General features: G+C 44.9%; 1 protein-coding gene across 1 annotated transcript; it reads right to left on the bottom strand.

The window, feature by feature from the left end:
- Window positions 1–542: 542 nt before the first annotated feature.
- LOC120038042 (glycine receptor subunit beta-like) lies at window positions 543–18676 on the bottom strand (the record flags this gene model as incomplete). Its single annotated transcript, XM_038983982.1, has 5 exons — window positions 543–839; window positions 11884–12042; window positions 15325–15473; window positions 18081–18233; window positions 18539–18676. Coding segments are annotated over 5 exons (896 nt in total), but the record flags the coding sequence as incomplete, so codon positions are not given.
- Window positions 18677–18691: the final 15 nt, after the last annotated feature.

Below are 18691 nucleotides of genomic sequence, written 5' to 3'. Positions count from 1 at the left end.
CGTGTCCGCCTGTCTGCCTGTCTGCCTGCCTCTGCCTGTCTGCCTGTCTCTGCCTGTCTGCCTGTCTCTGCCTGTCTCTGCCTGTCTCTGCCTGTCTGCCTGTCTCTGGCCCGTTACTACATTGAGAAAGCCAAGCCATATAGGATGAATGTCTGTCAGTCTGCCTGTCTACCTGTCTGCGTGTCCACCTGTCCGTCTGTCTGCCTGTCTCTGGCCCGTTACTACATTGAGAAAGCCAAGCCATAGAGGATGAGTTCTAATCTAAGATCACTTCTACATGTTGGGGTAGTTCCCTGGACACAGATGAAGCCTTTTCTTGGATTAAGTCCAATGGACTTTATCTATTGAGGGAGAGTAGTCCAGGACTGGGTCTTATCTGAGTCTGGGAAACCAGCCTCTTAAATGTAGGATTGGGGTTCATGGGCAAGGGGTCAGGGGTTAGAGGTCAGGGATTACAGGTCAAGATAAAGTAGTAAATTATGTTACTATAAAAGATGAAAATACCCACTGACATTCTCAGATATTAACACACACACACCTTCCTACAAGTAGACAGACCAGTATATGACGTTGAAGAAGAGGAAACTGAAGGGGAACAGAGCACGTGCGTACAGGTCGATGCGTTTCGCTGCAGCGGGGATGACAGGTTTAGGGGGCGGGGCCTTCTTGTTGTTCTTGGCCTGTGATTTGCCGGTTGCCCCGCTAACCTCAATGGGCTTGCCATAGCAGTCAAAGTTAGAAAGCTCAAAGTCTCTGGGGAGAGATCCCACGATGCTGAAGTCATTAGAGCGGAGGTCTGACTTAGATGTACACACCTTCTTACAACGGGTCTCCACCACCTACAGACACAGACAGACACCAGTTAGTAATGTTAGGACAGCAGTAAAGTAGAGATGTGTAGGAAGTAAATAATCAGGAGAGAGAGAGAGTTACAGAGAGAGAGTTACAGAGAGAGCAATGTTGGGAACATTCTTTAAATTGTATTGTACATTTCCTCAGTGAAAACAATGTTCTGAGCAAATATCAAATTGGCTTTTCACCAAATTACTGTAAACGACAGACAAACAAACCAAAACAAAGGCAACGTCTTTTCATACTTTGTTGATTTAAAAAAAGCTTTCGACTCAATTTGTCATGAAGGTCTGCTATACAAATTGATGGAAAGTGATGATGGGGGGAAAAACATACGATATTATAAAATCCATGTACATAAACAAGTGTGCGGTTAAAATTGGCCGTGGGCCGGGCCGTGGGGTGAGACAGGGATGCAACTTAAGCCCCACCCTCTTCAACATATATATCAATGATTTGGCGAGGGCACTAGCACAGTCTGCAGCACCCGGCCTCACCCTACCAGAATCTGAAGTCAAATGTCTACTGTTGATGATCTGGTGCTTCTGTTCCCAACCCAGGTGTTACGTCCGTCGTCGGAATGAGACCAAGGCGCAGCGTGGTAAGCATCTTTCTTTATTTAGATGAACACCAAAATCACAACAAAAGATAAACGAACGTACCGCTCTGCAGGCTACACAGAAACAAGATCCCACAAACTCAGGTGGAAAACAGGCTGCCTAAGTATGATCCCCAATCAGAGACAACGATAGACAGCTGCCTCTGATTGGGAACCACACCCGGCCAACAAATAAATATAACACATAGATTTGCCCACCCAAGTCACACCCTGACCTAACCAAATAGAGAATAAAAAAAGGCTCTCTAAGGTCAGGGCATGACACCAGGAGGGTCTACAGCAGCAGATAGATCTTCTGCACAGATTCTGTCAGACCTGGGCCCTGACAGACCTGGGCCCTGACAGACCTGGGCCCTGACAGACCTGGGCCCTGACAGACCTGGGCCCTGACAGACCTGGGCCCTGACAGACCTGGGCCCTGACAGACCTGGGCCCTGACAGTGAATCTCAGTAAGACAGAAGTAATGGTGTTCCAGTTGCCAGGACCACACATTGTATGTATTGTTGTCTCTACCTTCTTGCCCTTTGTGCTGCTGTCTGTGCCCAATAATGTTTGTACCATGTTTTGTGCTGCTACCATGTTGTGTTGCTACCATGTTGTGTTGCTACCATGTTGTTGTCATGTTGTGTTGCTACCATGTTGTTGTCATGTTGTGTTGCTACCATGTTGTGTTGCTACCATGTTGTTGTCATGTTGTGTTGCTACCATGTTGTTGTCATGTTGTGTTGCTACCATGTTGTTGTCATGTTGTGTTGCTACCATGTTGTTGTCATGTTGTGTTGCTACCATGTTGTTGTCATGTTGTGTTGCTACCATGTTGTTGTCATGTTGTGTTGCTGCCATGTTGTTGTCATGTTGAGTTGCTACCATGTTGTTGTTATGTTGTGTTGCTACCATGTTGTTGTCATGTTGTGTTGCTACCATGTTGTTGTCATGTTGTGTTGCTACCATGTTGTGTTGCTACCATGTTGTTGTCATGTTGTGTTGCTACCATGTTGTTGTCATGTTGTGTTGCTACCATGTTGTTGTCATGTTGTGTTTCTACCATGTTGTTGTCATGTTGTGTTGCTACCATGTTGTTGTCATGTTGTGTTGCTACCATGTTGTTGTCATGTTGTGTTGTTACCATGTTGTTGTCATGTTGTGTTGCTGCCATGTTGTTGTCATGTTGTGTTGCTACCATGTTGTTGTCATGTTGTGTTGCTACCATGTTGTTGTCATGTTGTGTTGCTGCCATGTTGTTGTCATGTTGTGTTGCTACCATGTTGTGTTGCTACCATGTTGTTGTCATGTTGTGTTGCTACCATGTTGTTGTCATGTTGTGTTGCTACCATGTTGTTGTCATGTTGTGTTGCTACCATGTTGTTGTCATGTTGTGTTTCTACCATGTTGTTGTCATGTTGTGTTGCTACCATGTTGTTGTCATGTTGTGTTGCTACCATGTTGTTGTCATGTTGTGTTGCTACCATGTTGTTGTCATGTTGTGTTGCTACCATGTTGTTGTCATGTTGTGTTGTTACCATGTTGTTGTCATGTTGTGTTGCTGCCATGTTGTTGTCATGTTGTGTTGCTACCATGTTGTTGTCATGTTGTGTTGCTACCATGTTGTTGTCATGTTGTGTTTCTACCATGTTGTTGTTATGTTGTGTTGTCATGTTGTGTTGCTACCATGCTGTTGTCATGTTGTGTTGCTACCATGTTGTTGTCATGTTGTGTTGCTACCATGTTGTTGTCATGTTGTGTTGCTACCATGTTGTTGTCATGTTGTGTTGCTACCATGTTGTTGTCATGTTGTTACCATGTTGTTGTCATGTTGTGTTGCTACCATGTTGTTACCATGTTGTTGTCATGTTGTGTTTCTACCATGTTGTTGTCATGTTGTGTTGCTACCATGTTGTTGTCATGTTGTGTTGCTACCATGTTGTTGTCATGTTGTGTTACTACCATGTTGTTGTCATGTTGTGTTGCTACCATGTTGTTGTCATGTTGTGTTTCTACCATGTTGTTGTCATGTTGTGTTGCTACCATGTTGTTGTCATGTTGTGTTGCTACCATGTTGTTGTCATGTTGTGTTGCTACCATGTTGTTGTCATGTTGTGCTGCTACCATGTTGTTGTCATGTTGTGTTGCTACCATGTTGTTGTCATGTTGTGTTGCTACCATGTTGTTGTCATGTTGTGTTGCTACCATGTTGTGTTGCTACCATGTTGTTGTCATGTTGTGTTGCTACCATGTTGTTGTCATGTTGTGCTGCTACCATGTTGTTGTCATGTTGTGTTGCTACCATGTTGTTGTCATGTTGTGTTGCTACCATGTTGTTGTCATGTTGTGTTGCTACCATGTTGTTGTCATGTTGTTACCATGTTGTTGTCATGTTGTGTTGCTACCATGTTGTTACCATGTTGTTGTCATGTTGTGTTTCTACCATGTTGTTGTCATGTTGTGTTGCTACCATGTTGTTATCATGTTGTGTTGCTACCATGTTGTTGTCATGTTGTGTTGCTACCATGTTGTTGTCATGTTGTGTTTCTACCATGTTGTTGTCATGTTGTGTTGCTGCCATGTTGTGTTGTCATGTTGTGTTGCTACCATGTTGTTGTCATGTTGTGTTTCTACCATGTTGTTGTCATGTTGTGTTGCTACCATGTTGTGTTTCTACCATGTTGTTGTCATGTTGTGTTGCTACCATGTTGTTGTCATGTTGTGTTGCTACCATGTTGTTGTCATGTTGTGTTGCTACCATGTTGTTGTCATGTTGTGTTGCTACCATGTTGTTGTCATGTTGTGTTGCTACCATGTTGTTGTCATGTTGTGTTTCTACCATGTTGTAGTCATGTTGTGTTGCTACCATGTTGTTACCATGTTGTTGTCATGTTGTGTTGCTGCCATGTTGTTGTCATGTTGTGTTGCTACCATGTTGTTGTCAAGTTGTGTTGCTACCATGTTGTTGTCATGTTGTGTTGTTACCATGTTGTTGTCATGTTGTGTTGCTACCATGTTGTTGTCATGTTGTGTTGCTACCATGTTGTTGTCATGTTGTGTTGCTACCATGTTGTTGTCATGTTGTGTTGCTACCATGTTGTTGTCATGTTGTGTTGCTACCATGTTGTTGTCATGTTGTGTTGCTACCATGTTGTTGTCATGTTGTGTTGCTACCATGTTGTGTTGCTACCATGTTGTTGTCATGTTGTGTTGTTACCATGTTGTGTTGCTACCATGTTGTTGTCATGTTGTGTTTCTACCATGTTGTAGTCATGTTGTGTTGCTACCATGTTGTTACCATGTTGTTGTTATGTTGTGTTGCTGCCATGTTGTTGTCAAGTTGTGTTGCTACCATGTTGTTGTCATGTTGTGTTGTTACCATGTTGTTGTCATGTTGTGTTGCTACCATGTTGTTGTCATGTTGTGTTGCTACCATGTTGTTGTCATGTTGTGTTGCTACCATGTTGTTGTCATGTTGTGTTGCTACCATGTTGTTGTCATGTTGTGTTGCTACCATGTTGTTGTCATGTTGTGTTGCTACCATGTTGTTGTCATGTTGTGTTGCTACCATGTTGTGTTGCTACCATGTTGTTGTCATGTTGTGTTGCTACCATGTTGTTGTCATGTTGTGTTGCTACCATGTTGTTGTCATGTTGTGTTGCTACCATGTTGTTGTCATGTTGTGCTGCTACCATGTTGTTGTCATGTTGTGTTGCTACCATGTTGTGTTGCTACCATGTTGTTGTCATGTTGTGTTGCTACCATGTTGTTGTCATGTTGTGTTGCTACCATGTTGTTGTCATGTTGTGTTGCTACCATGTTGTTGTCATGTTGTGTTGCTACCATGTTGTTGTTATGTTGTGTTGCTACCATGTTGTTGTTATGTTGTGTTGTTACCATGTTGTTGTCATGTTGTGTTGCTACCATGTTGTTGTCATGTTGTGTTTCTACCATGTTGTTGTCATGTTGTGTTGCTGCCATGTTGTTGTCATGTTGTGTTGCTACCATGTTGTTGTCAAGTTGTGTTGCTACCATGTTGTTGTCATGTTGTGTTGCTACCATGTTGTTGTCATGTTGTGTTGCTACCATGCTGTTGTCATGTTGTGTTGCTACCATGTTGTTGTCATGTTGTGTTGCTACCATGTTGTTGTCATGTTGTGCTGCTACCATGTTGTTGTCATGTTGTGTTGCTACCATGTTGTTGTCATGTTGTGTTTCTACCATGTTGTTGTCATGTTGTGTTGCTACCATGTTGTTGTCATGTTGTGTTGCTACCATGTTGTTGTCATGTTGTGTTGCTACCATGTTGTTGTCATGTTGTGTTTCTACCATGTTGTTGTAATGTTGTGTTGCTACCATGTTGTTGTCATGTTGTGTTGCTACCATGTTGTTGTCATGTTGTGTTGCTACCATGTTGTTGTCATGTTGTGTTGCTACCATGTTGTTGTCATGTTGTGTTGCTACCATGTTGTTGTCATGTTGTGTTTCTACCATGTTGTTGTCATGTTGTGTTGCTACCATGTTGTTGTCATGTTGTGTTGCTACCATGTTGTTGTTATGTTGTGTTGCTACCATGTTGTTGTTATGTTGTGTTGCTACCATGTTGTTGTCATGTTGTTACCATGTTGTTGTCATGTTGTGTTGCTACCATGTTGTTGTCATGTTGTATTGCTACCATGTTGTTGTCATGTTGCTACCATGTTGTTGTCATGTTGTGTTGCTACCATGTTGTTGTTATGTTGTGTTGCTACCATGTTGTTGTCATGTTGCTACCATGTTGTTGTCATGTTGTGTTGCTACCATGTTGTTGTCATGTTGTATTGCTACCATGTTGTTGTCATGTTGTATTGCTACCATGTTGTTGTCATGTTGTGTTGCTACCATGTTGTTGTCATGTTGCTACCATGTTGTTGTCATGTTGTTACCATGTTGTTGTCATGTTGTGTTGCTACCATGTTGTTGTCATGTTGTATTGCTACCATGTTGTTGTCATGTTGCTACCATGTTGTTGTCATGTTGTGTTGCTACCATGTTGTTGTTATGTTGTGTTGCTACCATGTTGTTGTCATGTTGCTACCATGTTGTTGTCATGTTGTGTTGCTACCATGTTGTTGTCATGTTGTATTGCTACCATGTTGTTGTCATGTTGTATTGCTACCATGTTGTTGTCATGTTGTGTTGCTACCATGTTGTTGTTATGTTGTGTTGCTACCATGTTGTTGTCATGTTGTGTTGCTACCATGTTGTTGTCATGTTGTGTTTCTACCATGTTGTTGTCATGTTGTGCTGCTACCATGTTGTTGTCATGTTGTGTTGCTACCATGTTGTTGTCATGTTGTGTTGCTACCATGTTGTTGTCATGTTGTGATGCTACCATGTTGTTGTCATGTTGTGTTGCTACCATGTTGTTGTCATGTTGTGTTTCTACCATGTTGTTGTCATGTTGTGTTGCTACCATGTTGTTGTCATGTTGTGTTGCTACCATGTTGTGTTGCTACCATGTTGTTGTCATGTTGTGTTGCTACCATGTTGTTGTCATGTTGTGTTTCTACCATGTTGTTGTCATGTTGTGTTTCTACCATGTTGTTGTCATGTTGTTGTCATGTTGTGTTGCTACCATGTTGTTGTCATGTTGTGTTGCTACCATGTTGTTGTCATGTTGTGTTGCTACCATGTTGTTGTCATGTTGTGTTGCTACCATGTTGTTGTCATGTTGAGTTGCTACCATGTTGTGTTTCTACCATGTTGTTGTCATGTTGTGTTGCTACCATGTTGTTGTCATGTTGTGTTGCTACCATGTTCTTGTCATGTTGTGTTGCTACCATGTTCTTGTCATGTTGTGTTGCTACCATGTTCTTGTCTTTGGTCTCTCTTTATGTAGTGTTGTGGTGTCTCTCTTGTTGGGATGTGTGTTCTGTCCTATTTTTGTTCTATATTTTTTTTTAAATCCCAGGCCCCATCTCCGCAGGAGGCCTTTTGGTAGGCCGTCATTGTAAATAAGAATTTGTTCTTAACTGACTTGCCTAGTTAAATAAAGGTTTAAAAAATAATACAAATTAATACAAATTCCATCTAGGTTCTGTTGCCCACGAGCATACAAAAAAAACATGCCTACCTCGGCCTAAATATCAGCGTCACAGGTCATTTCCACAAACCTGTGAACGATCTGAGAGACAAGGCAAGAAGGGCTTTCTATGTCATCAAAAGAAACATAACATTTTACATACCAATTAGGATCTGGCTAAAAATATTTTAATCAGTTATAGAACCCATTGCCCTTTATGGTTGTGGGGCCTGGGGTCTGCTCACCAACCAAGAATTCACAAAATATCCTCTGTGTACCACGTAAAACACCAAATAATGCAGGCAGAGCAGAATTATGCCGATACCCGCAAATTATCAAAATCCTGAAAAGAGACATTAAATTCTACAACCACCTAAAAGGAAGCGATTCCCAAACCTTTCATAACAAATACGTGACCACTGTGACTTTTTGACTATGTACAGACTCAGTGAGCATAGCCTTGCTATTGAGAAAGGTTGCCGTAGGCAGACCTGGCTCTCAAGAGAAGACAGGCTATGTACAGACTCAGTGAGCATAGCCTTGCTATTGAGAAAGGTTGCCGTAGGCAGACCTGGCTCTCAAGAGAAGACTGCACACAATTGTTTTTTTTCTAATCTACACACAATACCCCATAATGACAAAGCAAAACAGGGTTTTTAGAAATGTTTGCTAATTTATAAACAAAGAAAACTGAATTATCACATTTATATAAGTACTCAGACCCTCTACACAGTACTTGTTGAAGCACCTTTGGCAGCGATTACAGCCTCAAGTCTTCTTGGGTATGACGCTACAAGCTTGGCACACCTGTATTTGGAGAGTTTCTCCCATTCTTCTCTGCATATCCTCTCAAGCTCTGTCAGGTTGGAAGGGGAGCGTTTTCACAGCTATTTACAGGTCTCTCCTGTGATGTTCGATCGGGTTCAAGTCCGGGCTCTGGCTGGGCCACTCAAGGACATTCAGAGACTTGTCCCGAAGCCACTCCTGCGTTGTCTTGGCTCTGTGCTTAGGGTCGTTGTCCTGCTGGAAGGTGAACCTTCACCCCAGTCTGAGGAGGTTGTCATCAAGGATCTCTCTGTACTTTGCTCCGGTCATCTTTCCCTCGAACCTGACTAGTCTCCCAGTCCCTGCTGCTGAAAAACATCCCCACAGAATGATGCTGCCACCACCATGCTTCACCGTAGGGATGGTGCCAGGTTTCCTCCAGACATGATCCTTGGTCTTCAGGCCAAAGAGTTCAATCTTGATTTCATCAGACCAGCGAATCTTGTTTCTCATTGTCTGAGAGTCATTTAGTTGCCTTTTGGCAAACTCTAAGCAGGCCGTCGTGGGCTTTTTACTGAGGAGTGGCTTCCGTCCGGCCACTCTACAATAAATGCCTGATTGGTAGAGTGCTGCAGAGATTGTCGTCCTTCTGGAAGGTTCTCCCATCTCCACAGAGGAACTCAAGAGCTCCGTCAGCGTGACCATCGGGTTCTTGGTCACCTCCCTGACCAAGGCCCTTCTCCCCCGATTGCTCAGTTTGGCAGGGTGGCCAGCTCTAGGAAGAGTCTTGGTGGTTTCAAACATCTTCCATTTAAGAATGATGGAGGCCACTGTGTTCTTGGGGACATTTTGGTACCCTTCCACAGATCTGTGCTCTACGGACAATTCCTTCGACCTCATGGCTTGGTTTTTGCTTTGACATGCACTGTCAACTGTGGGACCTTATATAGACAGGCGTGTGCCTTTCCAAATCATGTCTGTCATGCCGTTGCCCTCTTTGGGTACAGCGAGCACCATCCCCCTCTCTCTGCACCATCCCCCTCTCTCTCTTCCCCCTACACCAGGCTCTGTTAGGCAGATCATACATTCCTGGAGGAGATTCTTCCTCGTGGCCAGACAGTATAGAGAGAGAGTCAGTTTTCATAGAGAGAACAAACACATTTCTTCCAACTCACAGAACTTGAGAACTGAACAATGTTCTGGAGAATGTTTAAACGGTCGGTGAAGTAGCTACGAACTGGTCCGTTTGGTACAATTTTGTGAAACTCATGAGAGACAATACAGCCACATTACCATAACCTTGTTTATACAAGAGTCTCCGTTGTGAGGCTTGCATCTAATTGTTGTATAAAATGAATGAGTAAAGATGAAACTATTTGTGAAATCATGTAATGTGATTTTAAACTGTTTAATGAAGGAAACTCCAATTCCCTTTGGAGTTTAACTAAATCATAGGCCCACCCCATGAGCACAGACATTGATCTGGCGTTGTGAGACAGCCCCTTTCTGCTCTTCCGAATATAACACTTGAGAATTTATCTTCAGACCATGCTTCTCTCATCACAGAGGGCTACGGTTTGAGTAGCGACCAGCTTACCTCGATAACCACGAGAGGGCTAAGGTTTCAGATGATTGCTGAATTCCTAACCATACCATGTGGTTAAACTCTGAGACTATCGAACCGACAGAATAAGAACAAATCTTTGATACTAATTACTAGTCTACAGCTAGGAGTTCGGTATCATTGAACGCGAGGACCGACAACCGCCGAAACATCTATTCTATAACAACATTGCTGAATGTTACTCTGAACTATGCATTCTAACCACGACAGAGAGAGAGAGAGGGCGGACAAACTCTCCAACAGAAACTAACTTTCCAACAGAGATCACGACGACACACTGAGCGTAAATATATATATGGATTGCAATTATTGCCGAATGAGTGAGCATTCATGTGCAAAGGATTAGCATTTCAATTGTTATAATTATCACTTTGTTGTGTCTTTTATCTCAGTTGACCCCCACTCCCCTTTTGTCCACCTAGCCGCGATACCGGTTTATCCCACTAGGGAAACTCCGTTATCATTTCCTTGTAACTATCTACTGTCTGTTTATGCATTTCTGTGATTATTTAGTTAATAAATAAATGTTTGAGACAATTGATGTATGGATGACTCATAGTGAAGACTGGGTTCGTGCAGATAACCAACAATTTGGACGTTTGGAATGAGACTAACGTGAGGTAAAGAAGAATTCATTAATTAGTAGACTAATTGATCAGATATTAAAATATCTCAAGTTATATTAGGAAAATTATAACTTTGTAATCTGAATATTTTCCTTGGTGCCCCGACTTCCTAGTTAATTACATCTACCTGATTAATTAATCACGTAATAATAATTACAGGGAATTGATTTGATAAACTAAACAGTCTTCAGTTTAATGATGCCAAAGACACGACATGGCCAATCTATTGAATTGACCACAGGTGGACTCCAATCAAGTTGTAGAAACATCTCAAGTGTATTTTTTGTTATTTAATCCATTTTAGAATAACAACATGTGGGAAAAGTCGAGGTCTGAATAATTTCACTGTATTTCAGATTACACAGATCCACAAAGAATTAGAAAACAAATGTAATTTATTAAACCACAATATCTATTGGATGAAATACCACAGTGTGCCATCCCAGCAGCAAGAGTTGTGACCTGTTGCCAAAAGAAAAGGGCAACCAGTGAAGAACAAAAATGTGTAAATATTACCCGAGTGGCGCAGTGGTCACTGCAATACCTGGTTAGAATCCAGGCTGCATCACATCTGACAAGAGGTGTCACTGCAGTACCTGGTTCAAATCCAGGCTGCATCACATCTGACCACTATAGGGTGGTACTATAGGGTAGTCCTATAGGGTGGTGAACAGTTGGCTGGGGTAGGCTGTCGATGAAAATACGGATTTGATCTTAACTGACTTACTTGCCTAGTTAAATAAATGTTTATTTATTTTCCCTTTTGTATTTTAACTATGTGTACATCGTTACAACACTGTATATAGACATAATATAACATTTGAAATCTCTCTATTATTTTGGAACTTTTGAGTGTAATTTTGTTTATCCATTTCAGTTGCTTTGTCAACACACACACGGTAGTGTTATGAAGTCAGGGCTCTGAGCTGCCTAACGATACTCTACTGTGATTACAGTATACCGATCTCATCTCTAGATCCACACGGTAGTGTTATGAAGTCAGGGCTCTGAGCTGCCTAACGATACTCTACTGTGATTACAGTATACCGATCTCATCTCTAGATCCACACGGTAGTGTTATGAAGTCAGGGCTCTGAGCTGCCTAACGATACTCTACTGTGATTACAGTATACCGATCTCATCTCTAGATCCACACGGTAGTGTTATGAAGTCAGGGCTCTGAGCTGCCTAACGATACTCTACTGTGATTACAGTATACCGATCTCATCTCTAGATCCACACGGTAGTGTTATGAAGTCAGGGCTCTGAGCTGCCTAACGATACTCTACTGTGATTACAGTATACCCATCTCATCTCTAGATCCACACACACACGGTAGAGTAGTCTTGCCTGCAGAGTGCTAACGTGATGAATGGGCGTTCCTCCGGTCCCGTTGACAGTGTTAGTTTTAGAAGGAGTCTTCTTCCCCTCTTTCTCTCTCAGAGCCTTCTCTTTAGATGCCATCTTAGCCTTCTCCTCCTCTATACGCCTAGGACTGTTTAACATGACCTGGGGGAGGGAGCAGGAGGGGGGGGGGGAGGGAGGGAGGAGAGAGGAGAGAGGGAGGGAGGGGGAGAGGGAGGAGAGAGGGAGGAGGGGGAGAGGGAGGGAGGGAGTGAGGAAAGAGGGAGGAGGGGGAGAGGGAGGGAGGGAGGAGAGATGGGGAGGGAGGGAGGGAGGGATATGGGGGAGGGGGAGGGAGGAGATGGGGGAGGGGGGAGGGAGGAGGGGGATATGGGGGAGGGGGGAGGGAGGGAGGGGGGAGGGAGGGAGGAGGGGGATATGGGGGAGGGGGGAGGGAGGGAGGAGGGGGATATGGGGGAGGGGGAGGGCAGAGATGGGGGAGGGGGAGGGAGGAGATGGGGGAGGGGGGAGGGAGTCAAGAGCAACCGAGAGAGAGACAGAGAGCGAGAGAGAGAGACGGACAGACAGACAGAGAGAGAAACAGGGAGTTTTTGTTATTTCATTGAATTGAATTGTGTTTCCAAAAAGAGACTTCCACACACCATGTAAACACACAGGTGTCTGTGTGTCTGTGTCTCTGACCTGTACCACTGCATTCTCCACCATGTAAACACACAGGTGTCTGTGTGTCTGTGTCTCTGACCTGTACCACTGCATTCTCCACCATGTAAACACACAGGTGTCTGTGTGTCTGTGTTTCTGACCTGTACCACTGCATTCTCCACCATGTAAACACACAGGTGTCTGTGTGTCTGTGTCTCTGACCTGTACCACTGCATTCTCCACCATGTAAACACACAGGTGTCTGTGTGTCTGTGTCTCTGACCTGTACCACTGCATTCTCCACCATGTAAACACACAGGTGTCTGTGTGTCTGTGTTTCTGACCTGTACCACTGCATTCTCCACCATGTAAACACACAGGTGTCTGTGTGTCTGTGTCTCTGACCTGTACCACTGCATTCTCCACCATGTAAACACACAGGTGTCTGTGTGTCTGTGTTTCTGACCTGTACCACTGCATTCTCCACCATGTAAACACACAGGTGTCTGTGTGTCTGTGTTTCTGACCTGTACCACTGCATTCTCCACCATGTAAACACACAGGTGTCTGTGTGTCTGTGTTTCTGACCTGTACCACTGCATTCTCCACCATGTAAACACACAGGTGTCTGTGTGTCTGTGTCTCTGACCTGTACCACTGCATTCTCCACCATGTAAACACACAGGTGTCTGTGTGTCTGTGTTTCTGACCTGTACCACTGCATTCTCCACCATGTAAACACACAGGTGTCTGTGTGTCTGTGTTTCTGACCTGTACCACTGCATTCTCCACCATGTAAACACACAGGTGTCTGTGTGTCTGTGTTTCTGACCTGTACCACTGCATTCTCCACCATGTAAACACACAGGTGTCTGTGTGTCTGTGTCTCTGACCTGTACCACTGCATTCTCCACCATGTAAACACACAGGTGTCTGTGTGTCTGTGTCTCTGACCTGTACCACTGCATTCTCCACCATGTAAACACACAGGTGTCTGTGTGTCTGTGTCTCTGACCTGTACCACTGCATTCTCCACCATGTAAACACACAGGTGTCTGTGTGTCTGTGTTTCTGACCTGTACCACTGCATTCTCCACCATGTAAACACACAGGTGTCTGTGTGTCTGTGTTTCTGACCTGTACCACTGCATTCTCCACCATGTAAACACACAGGTGTCTGTGTGTCTGTGTCTCTGACCTGTACCACTGCATTCTCCACCATGTAAACACACAGGTGTCTGTGTGTCTGTGTTTCTGACCTGTACCACTGCATTCTCCACCATATAAACACACAGGTGTCTGTGTGTCTGTGTCTCTGACCTGTACCACTGCATTCTCCACCATGTAAACACACAGGTGTCTGTTTGTCTGTGTCTCTGACCTGTACCACTGCATTCTCCACCATGTAAACACACAGGTGTCTGTGTGTCTGTGTCTCTGACCTGTACCACTGCATACTCCACCATGTAAACACACAGGTGTCTGTGTGTCTGTGTCTCTGACCTGTACCACTGCATACTCCACCATGTAAACACACAGGTGTCTGTGTGTCTGTGTTTCTGACCTGTACCACTGCATTCTCCACCATGTAAACACACAGGTGTCTGTGTGTCTGTGTCTCTGACCTGTACCACTGCATTCTCCACCATGTAAACACACAGGTGTCTGTGTGTCTGTGTCTCTGACCTGTACCACTGCATTCTCCACCATGTAAACACACAGGTGTCTGTGTGTCTGTGTCTCTGACCTGTACCACTGCATTCTCCACCATGTAAACACACAGGTGTCTGTGTGTCTGTGTTTCTGACCTGTACCACTGCATTCTCCACCATGTAAACACACAGGTGTCTGTGTGTCTGTGTTTCTGACCTGTACCACTGCATACTCCACCATGTAAACACACAGGTGTCTGTGTGTCTGTGTCTCTGACCTGTACCACTGCATTCTCCACCATATAAACACACAGGTGTCTGTGTGTCTGTGTCTCTGACCTGTACCACTGCATACTCCACCATGTAAACACACAGGTGTCTGTGTGTCTGTGTCTCTGACCTGTACCACTGCATTCTCCACCATGTAAACACACAGGTGTCTGTGTGTCTGTGTTTCTGACCTGTACCACTGCATACTCCACCATGTAAACACACAGGTGTCTGTGTGTCTGTGTCTCTGACCTGTACCACTGCATACTCCACCATGTAAACACACAGGTGTCTGTGTGTCTGTGTTTCTGACCTGTACCACTGCATTCTCCACCATGTAAACACACAGGTGTCTGTGTGTCTGTGTCTCTGACCTGTACCACTGCATTCTCCACCATGTAAACACACAGGTGTCTGTGTGTCTGTGTTTCTGACCTGTACCACTGCATTCTCCACCATGTAAACACACAGGTGTCTGTGTGTCTGTGTCTCTGACCTGTACCACTGCATTCTCCACCATGTAAACACACAGGTGTCTGTGTGTCTGTGTCTCTGACCTGTACCACTGCATTCTCCACCATGTAAACACACAGGTGTCTGTGTGTCTGTGTCTCTGACCTGTACCACTGCATTCTCCACCATGTAAACACACAGGTGTCTGTGTGTCTGTGTCTCTGACCTGTACCACTGCATTCTCCACCATGTAAACACACAGGTGTCTGTGTGTCTGTGTCTCTGACCTGTACCACTGCATACTCCACCATGTAAACACACAGGTGTCTGTGTGTCTGTGTCTCTGACCTGTACCACTGCATTCTCCACCATGTAAACACACAGGTGTCTGTGTGTCTGTGTCTCTGACCTGTACCACTGCATATTCGACCAGTGAAGCGAAGCCGAACAGCAGACATGCGATGAGCCAGATGTCTATCGCCTTCACATAGGAGACTTTAGGAAGCGCTGACGCCAGAGACATGGACTCACTGGACAGGGACAGGACAGACAGGATACCTAGAGAGACAGACATATTACAGACAGAGACATTAGAGACAGACAGACAGAGACATGGACTCACTGGACAGGGACAGGACAGACAGGATACCTAGAGAGACAGACATATTACAGACAGAGACATTAGAGACAGACAGACAGAGACATGGACTCACTGGACAGGGACAGGACAGACAGGATACCTAGAGAGACAGACATATTACAGACAGAGACATTAGAGACAGACAGACAGAGACATGGACTCACTGGACAGGGACAGGACAGACAGGATACCTAGAGAGACAGACATATTACAGACAGAGACATTAGAGACAGACAGACAGAGACATGGACTCACTGGACAGGGACAGGACAGACAGGATACCTAGAGAGACAGACATATTACAGACAGAGACATTAGAGACAGACAGACAGAGACATGGACTCACTGGACAGGGACAGGACAGACAGGATACCTAGAGAGACAGACATATTACAGACAGAGACATTAGAGACAGACAGACAGAGACATGGACTCACTGGACAGGGACAGGACAGACAGGATACCTAGAGAGACAGACATATTACAGACAGAGACATTAGAGACAGACAGACAGAGACATGGACTCACTGGACAGGGACAGGACAGACAGGATACCTAGAGAGACAGACATATTACAGACAGAGACATTAGAGACAGACAGACAGAGACATGGACTCACTGGACAGGGACAGGACAGACAGGATACCTAGAGAGACAGACATATTACAGACAGAGACATTAGAGACAGACAGACAGAGACATGGACTCACTGGACAGGGACAGGACAGACAGGATACCTAGAGAGACAGACATATTACAGACAGAGACATTAGAGACAGACAGACAGAGACATGGACTCACTGGACAGGGACAGGACAGACAGGATACCTAGAGAGACAGACATATTACAGACAGAGACATTAGAGACAGACAGACAGAGACATGGACTCACTGGACAGGGACAGGACAGACAGGATACCTAGAGAGACAGACATATTACAGACAGAGACATTAGAGACAGACAGACAGAGACATGGACTCACTGGACAGGGACAGGACAGACAGGATACCTAGAGAGACAGACATATTACAGACAGAGACATTAGAGACAGACAGACAGAGACATGGACTCACTGGACAGGGACAGGACAGACAGGATACCTAGAGAGACAGACATATTACAGACAGAGACATTAGAGACAGACAGACAGAGACATGGACTCACTGGACAGGGACAGGACAGACAGGATACCTAGAGAGACAGACATATTACAGACAGAGACATTAGAGACAGACAGACAGAGACATGGACTCACTGGACAGGGACAGGACAGACAGGATACCTAGAGAGACAGACATATTACAGACAGAGACATTAGAGACAGACAGACAGAGACATGGACTCACTGGACAGGGACAGGACAGACAGGATACCTAGAGAGACAGACATATTACAGACAGAGACATTAGAGACAGACAGACAAAGACATTAGAGACAGAAAGACATACAGACAGCGACATTAGAGACAGAGACAGACAGACAGATCTATTGATGTCATGGTATGATGCTATCATGATATCATATTGTGATGATGTCATGATCGTCTCCTGGTGTCCCCAGACTGACCTGCTGACAGCCCTCTGGATGAATGGACAGATGGACGGATGGACTGATGGACGGATGAACAGGGACGGATGGATAGACTAGGCCTACAAACAGGGGGAGGGACAACCAGATGAGATGATTACCTGGTCCAGAACAAACCTCTTCCACGGTAGGGTTAAAGGTTAAAGAGGAGGAACCCTGGCAGCGCTGGCATCAGGGTTGATCCAGAAGGGTTAAAGGTTAAAGATCATACCCAGAGGAACCCTGGCAGCGCTGGCATCAGGGTTGATCCAGAAGGGTTAAAGGTTAAAGATCATACCCAGAGGAACCCTGGCAGCGCTGGCATCAGGGTTGATCCAGAAGGGTTAAAGGTTAAAGATCGTACCCAGAGGAACCCTGGCAGCGCTGGCATCAGGGTTGATCCAGAAGGGTTAAAGGTTAAAGATCGTACCCAGAGGAACCCTGGCAGCGCTGGCATCAGGGTTGATCCAGAAGGGTTAAAGGTTAAAGATCATACCCAGAGGAACCCTGGCAGCGCTGGCATCAGGGTTGATCCAGAAGGGTTAAAGGTTAAAGATCGTACCCAGAGGAACCCTGGCAGCGCTGGCATCAGGGTTGATCCAGAAGGGTTAAAGGTTAAAGATCATACCCAGAGGAACCCTGGCAGCGCTGGCATCAGGGTTGATCCAGAAGGGTTAAAGGTTAAAGATCGTACCCAGAGGAACCCTGGCAGCGCTGGCATCAGGGTTGATCCAGAAGGGTTAAAGGTTAAAGATCGTACCCAGAGGAACCCTGGCAGCGCTGGCATCAGGGTTGATCCAGAAGGGTTAAAGGTTAAAGATCATACCCAGAGGAACCCTGGCAGCGCTGGCATCAGGGTTGATCCAGAAGGGTTAAAGGTTAAAGATCATACCCAGAGGAACCCTGGCAGCGCTGGCATCAGGGTTGATCCAGAAGGGTTAAAGGTTAAAGATCGTACCCAGAGGAACCCTGGCAGCGCTGGCATCAGGGTTGATCCAGAAGGACAGCCAGGAGAGAACCACGATGAGAAGGGTGGGGGCGTAGACTCCCATCATATAGAAGCCCACCTGTCTCCTTAATGTGAAGATCACCTCCACACAGGTGTAGTAACCTACACACACACACACACACACACACACACACACACACACACACACACACACACACACACACACACACACACACACACACACACATACACACACACACACACACACACACACACACACACACACACACACACACACACACACACACACACACACACACACACACGGTTAGGGTTCTTTATAAGAAGATAGCAATGTTCAGTGCCCTATTCAATTATTTCAGTATTTGCAGTAGTGTGTGTGTGTATGTGTGTCTGTGTGTGTGTGTGTGTATGTGTGTCTGTGTGTGTGTGTGTTTGTGTGGTACCTGTTCCTTGGTAGAATTTGGTGCAGTTTCCGTACTGTATCTCCTGCTGTTTAATGTCAAACTGAGGCAGAGCGATTTCATCCATCTGGACTGGGTCTGTCATCCACATGAAGACCAGATCACTGGTGGTGTAGCCAACTATAACATACAATA

Source organism: Salvelinus namaycush, unplaced genomic scaffold (assembly GCF_016432855.1).
Source record: "Salvelinus namaycush isolate Seneca unplaced genomic scaffold, SaNama_1.0 Scaffold2049, whole genome shotgun sequence".
NCBI classification, from domain to species: Eukaryota; Metazoa; Chordata; class Actinopteri; order Salmoniformes; family Salmonidae; genus Salvelinus; species Salvelinus namaycush.
This window is presented reverse-complemented; position numbering and strand designations above follow the sequence as displayed.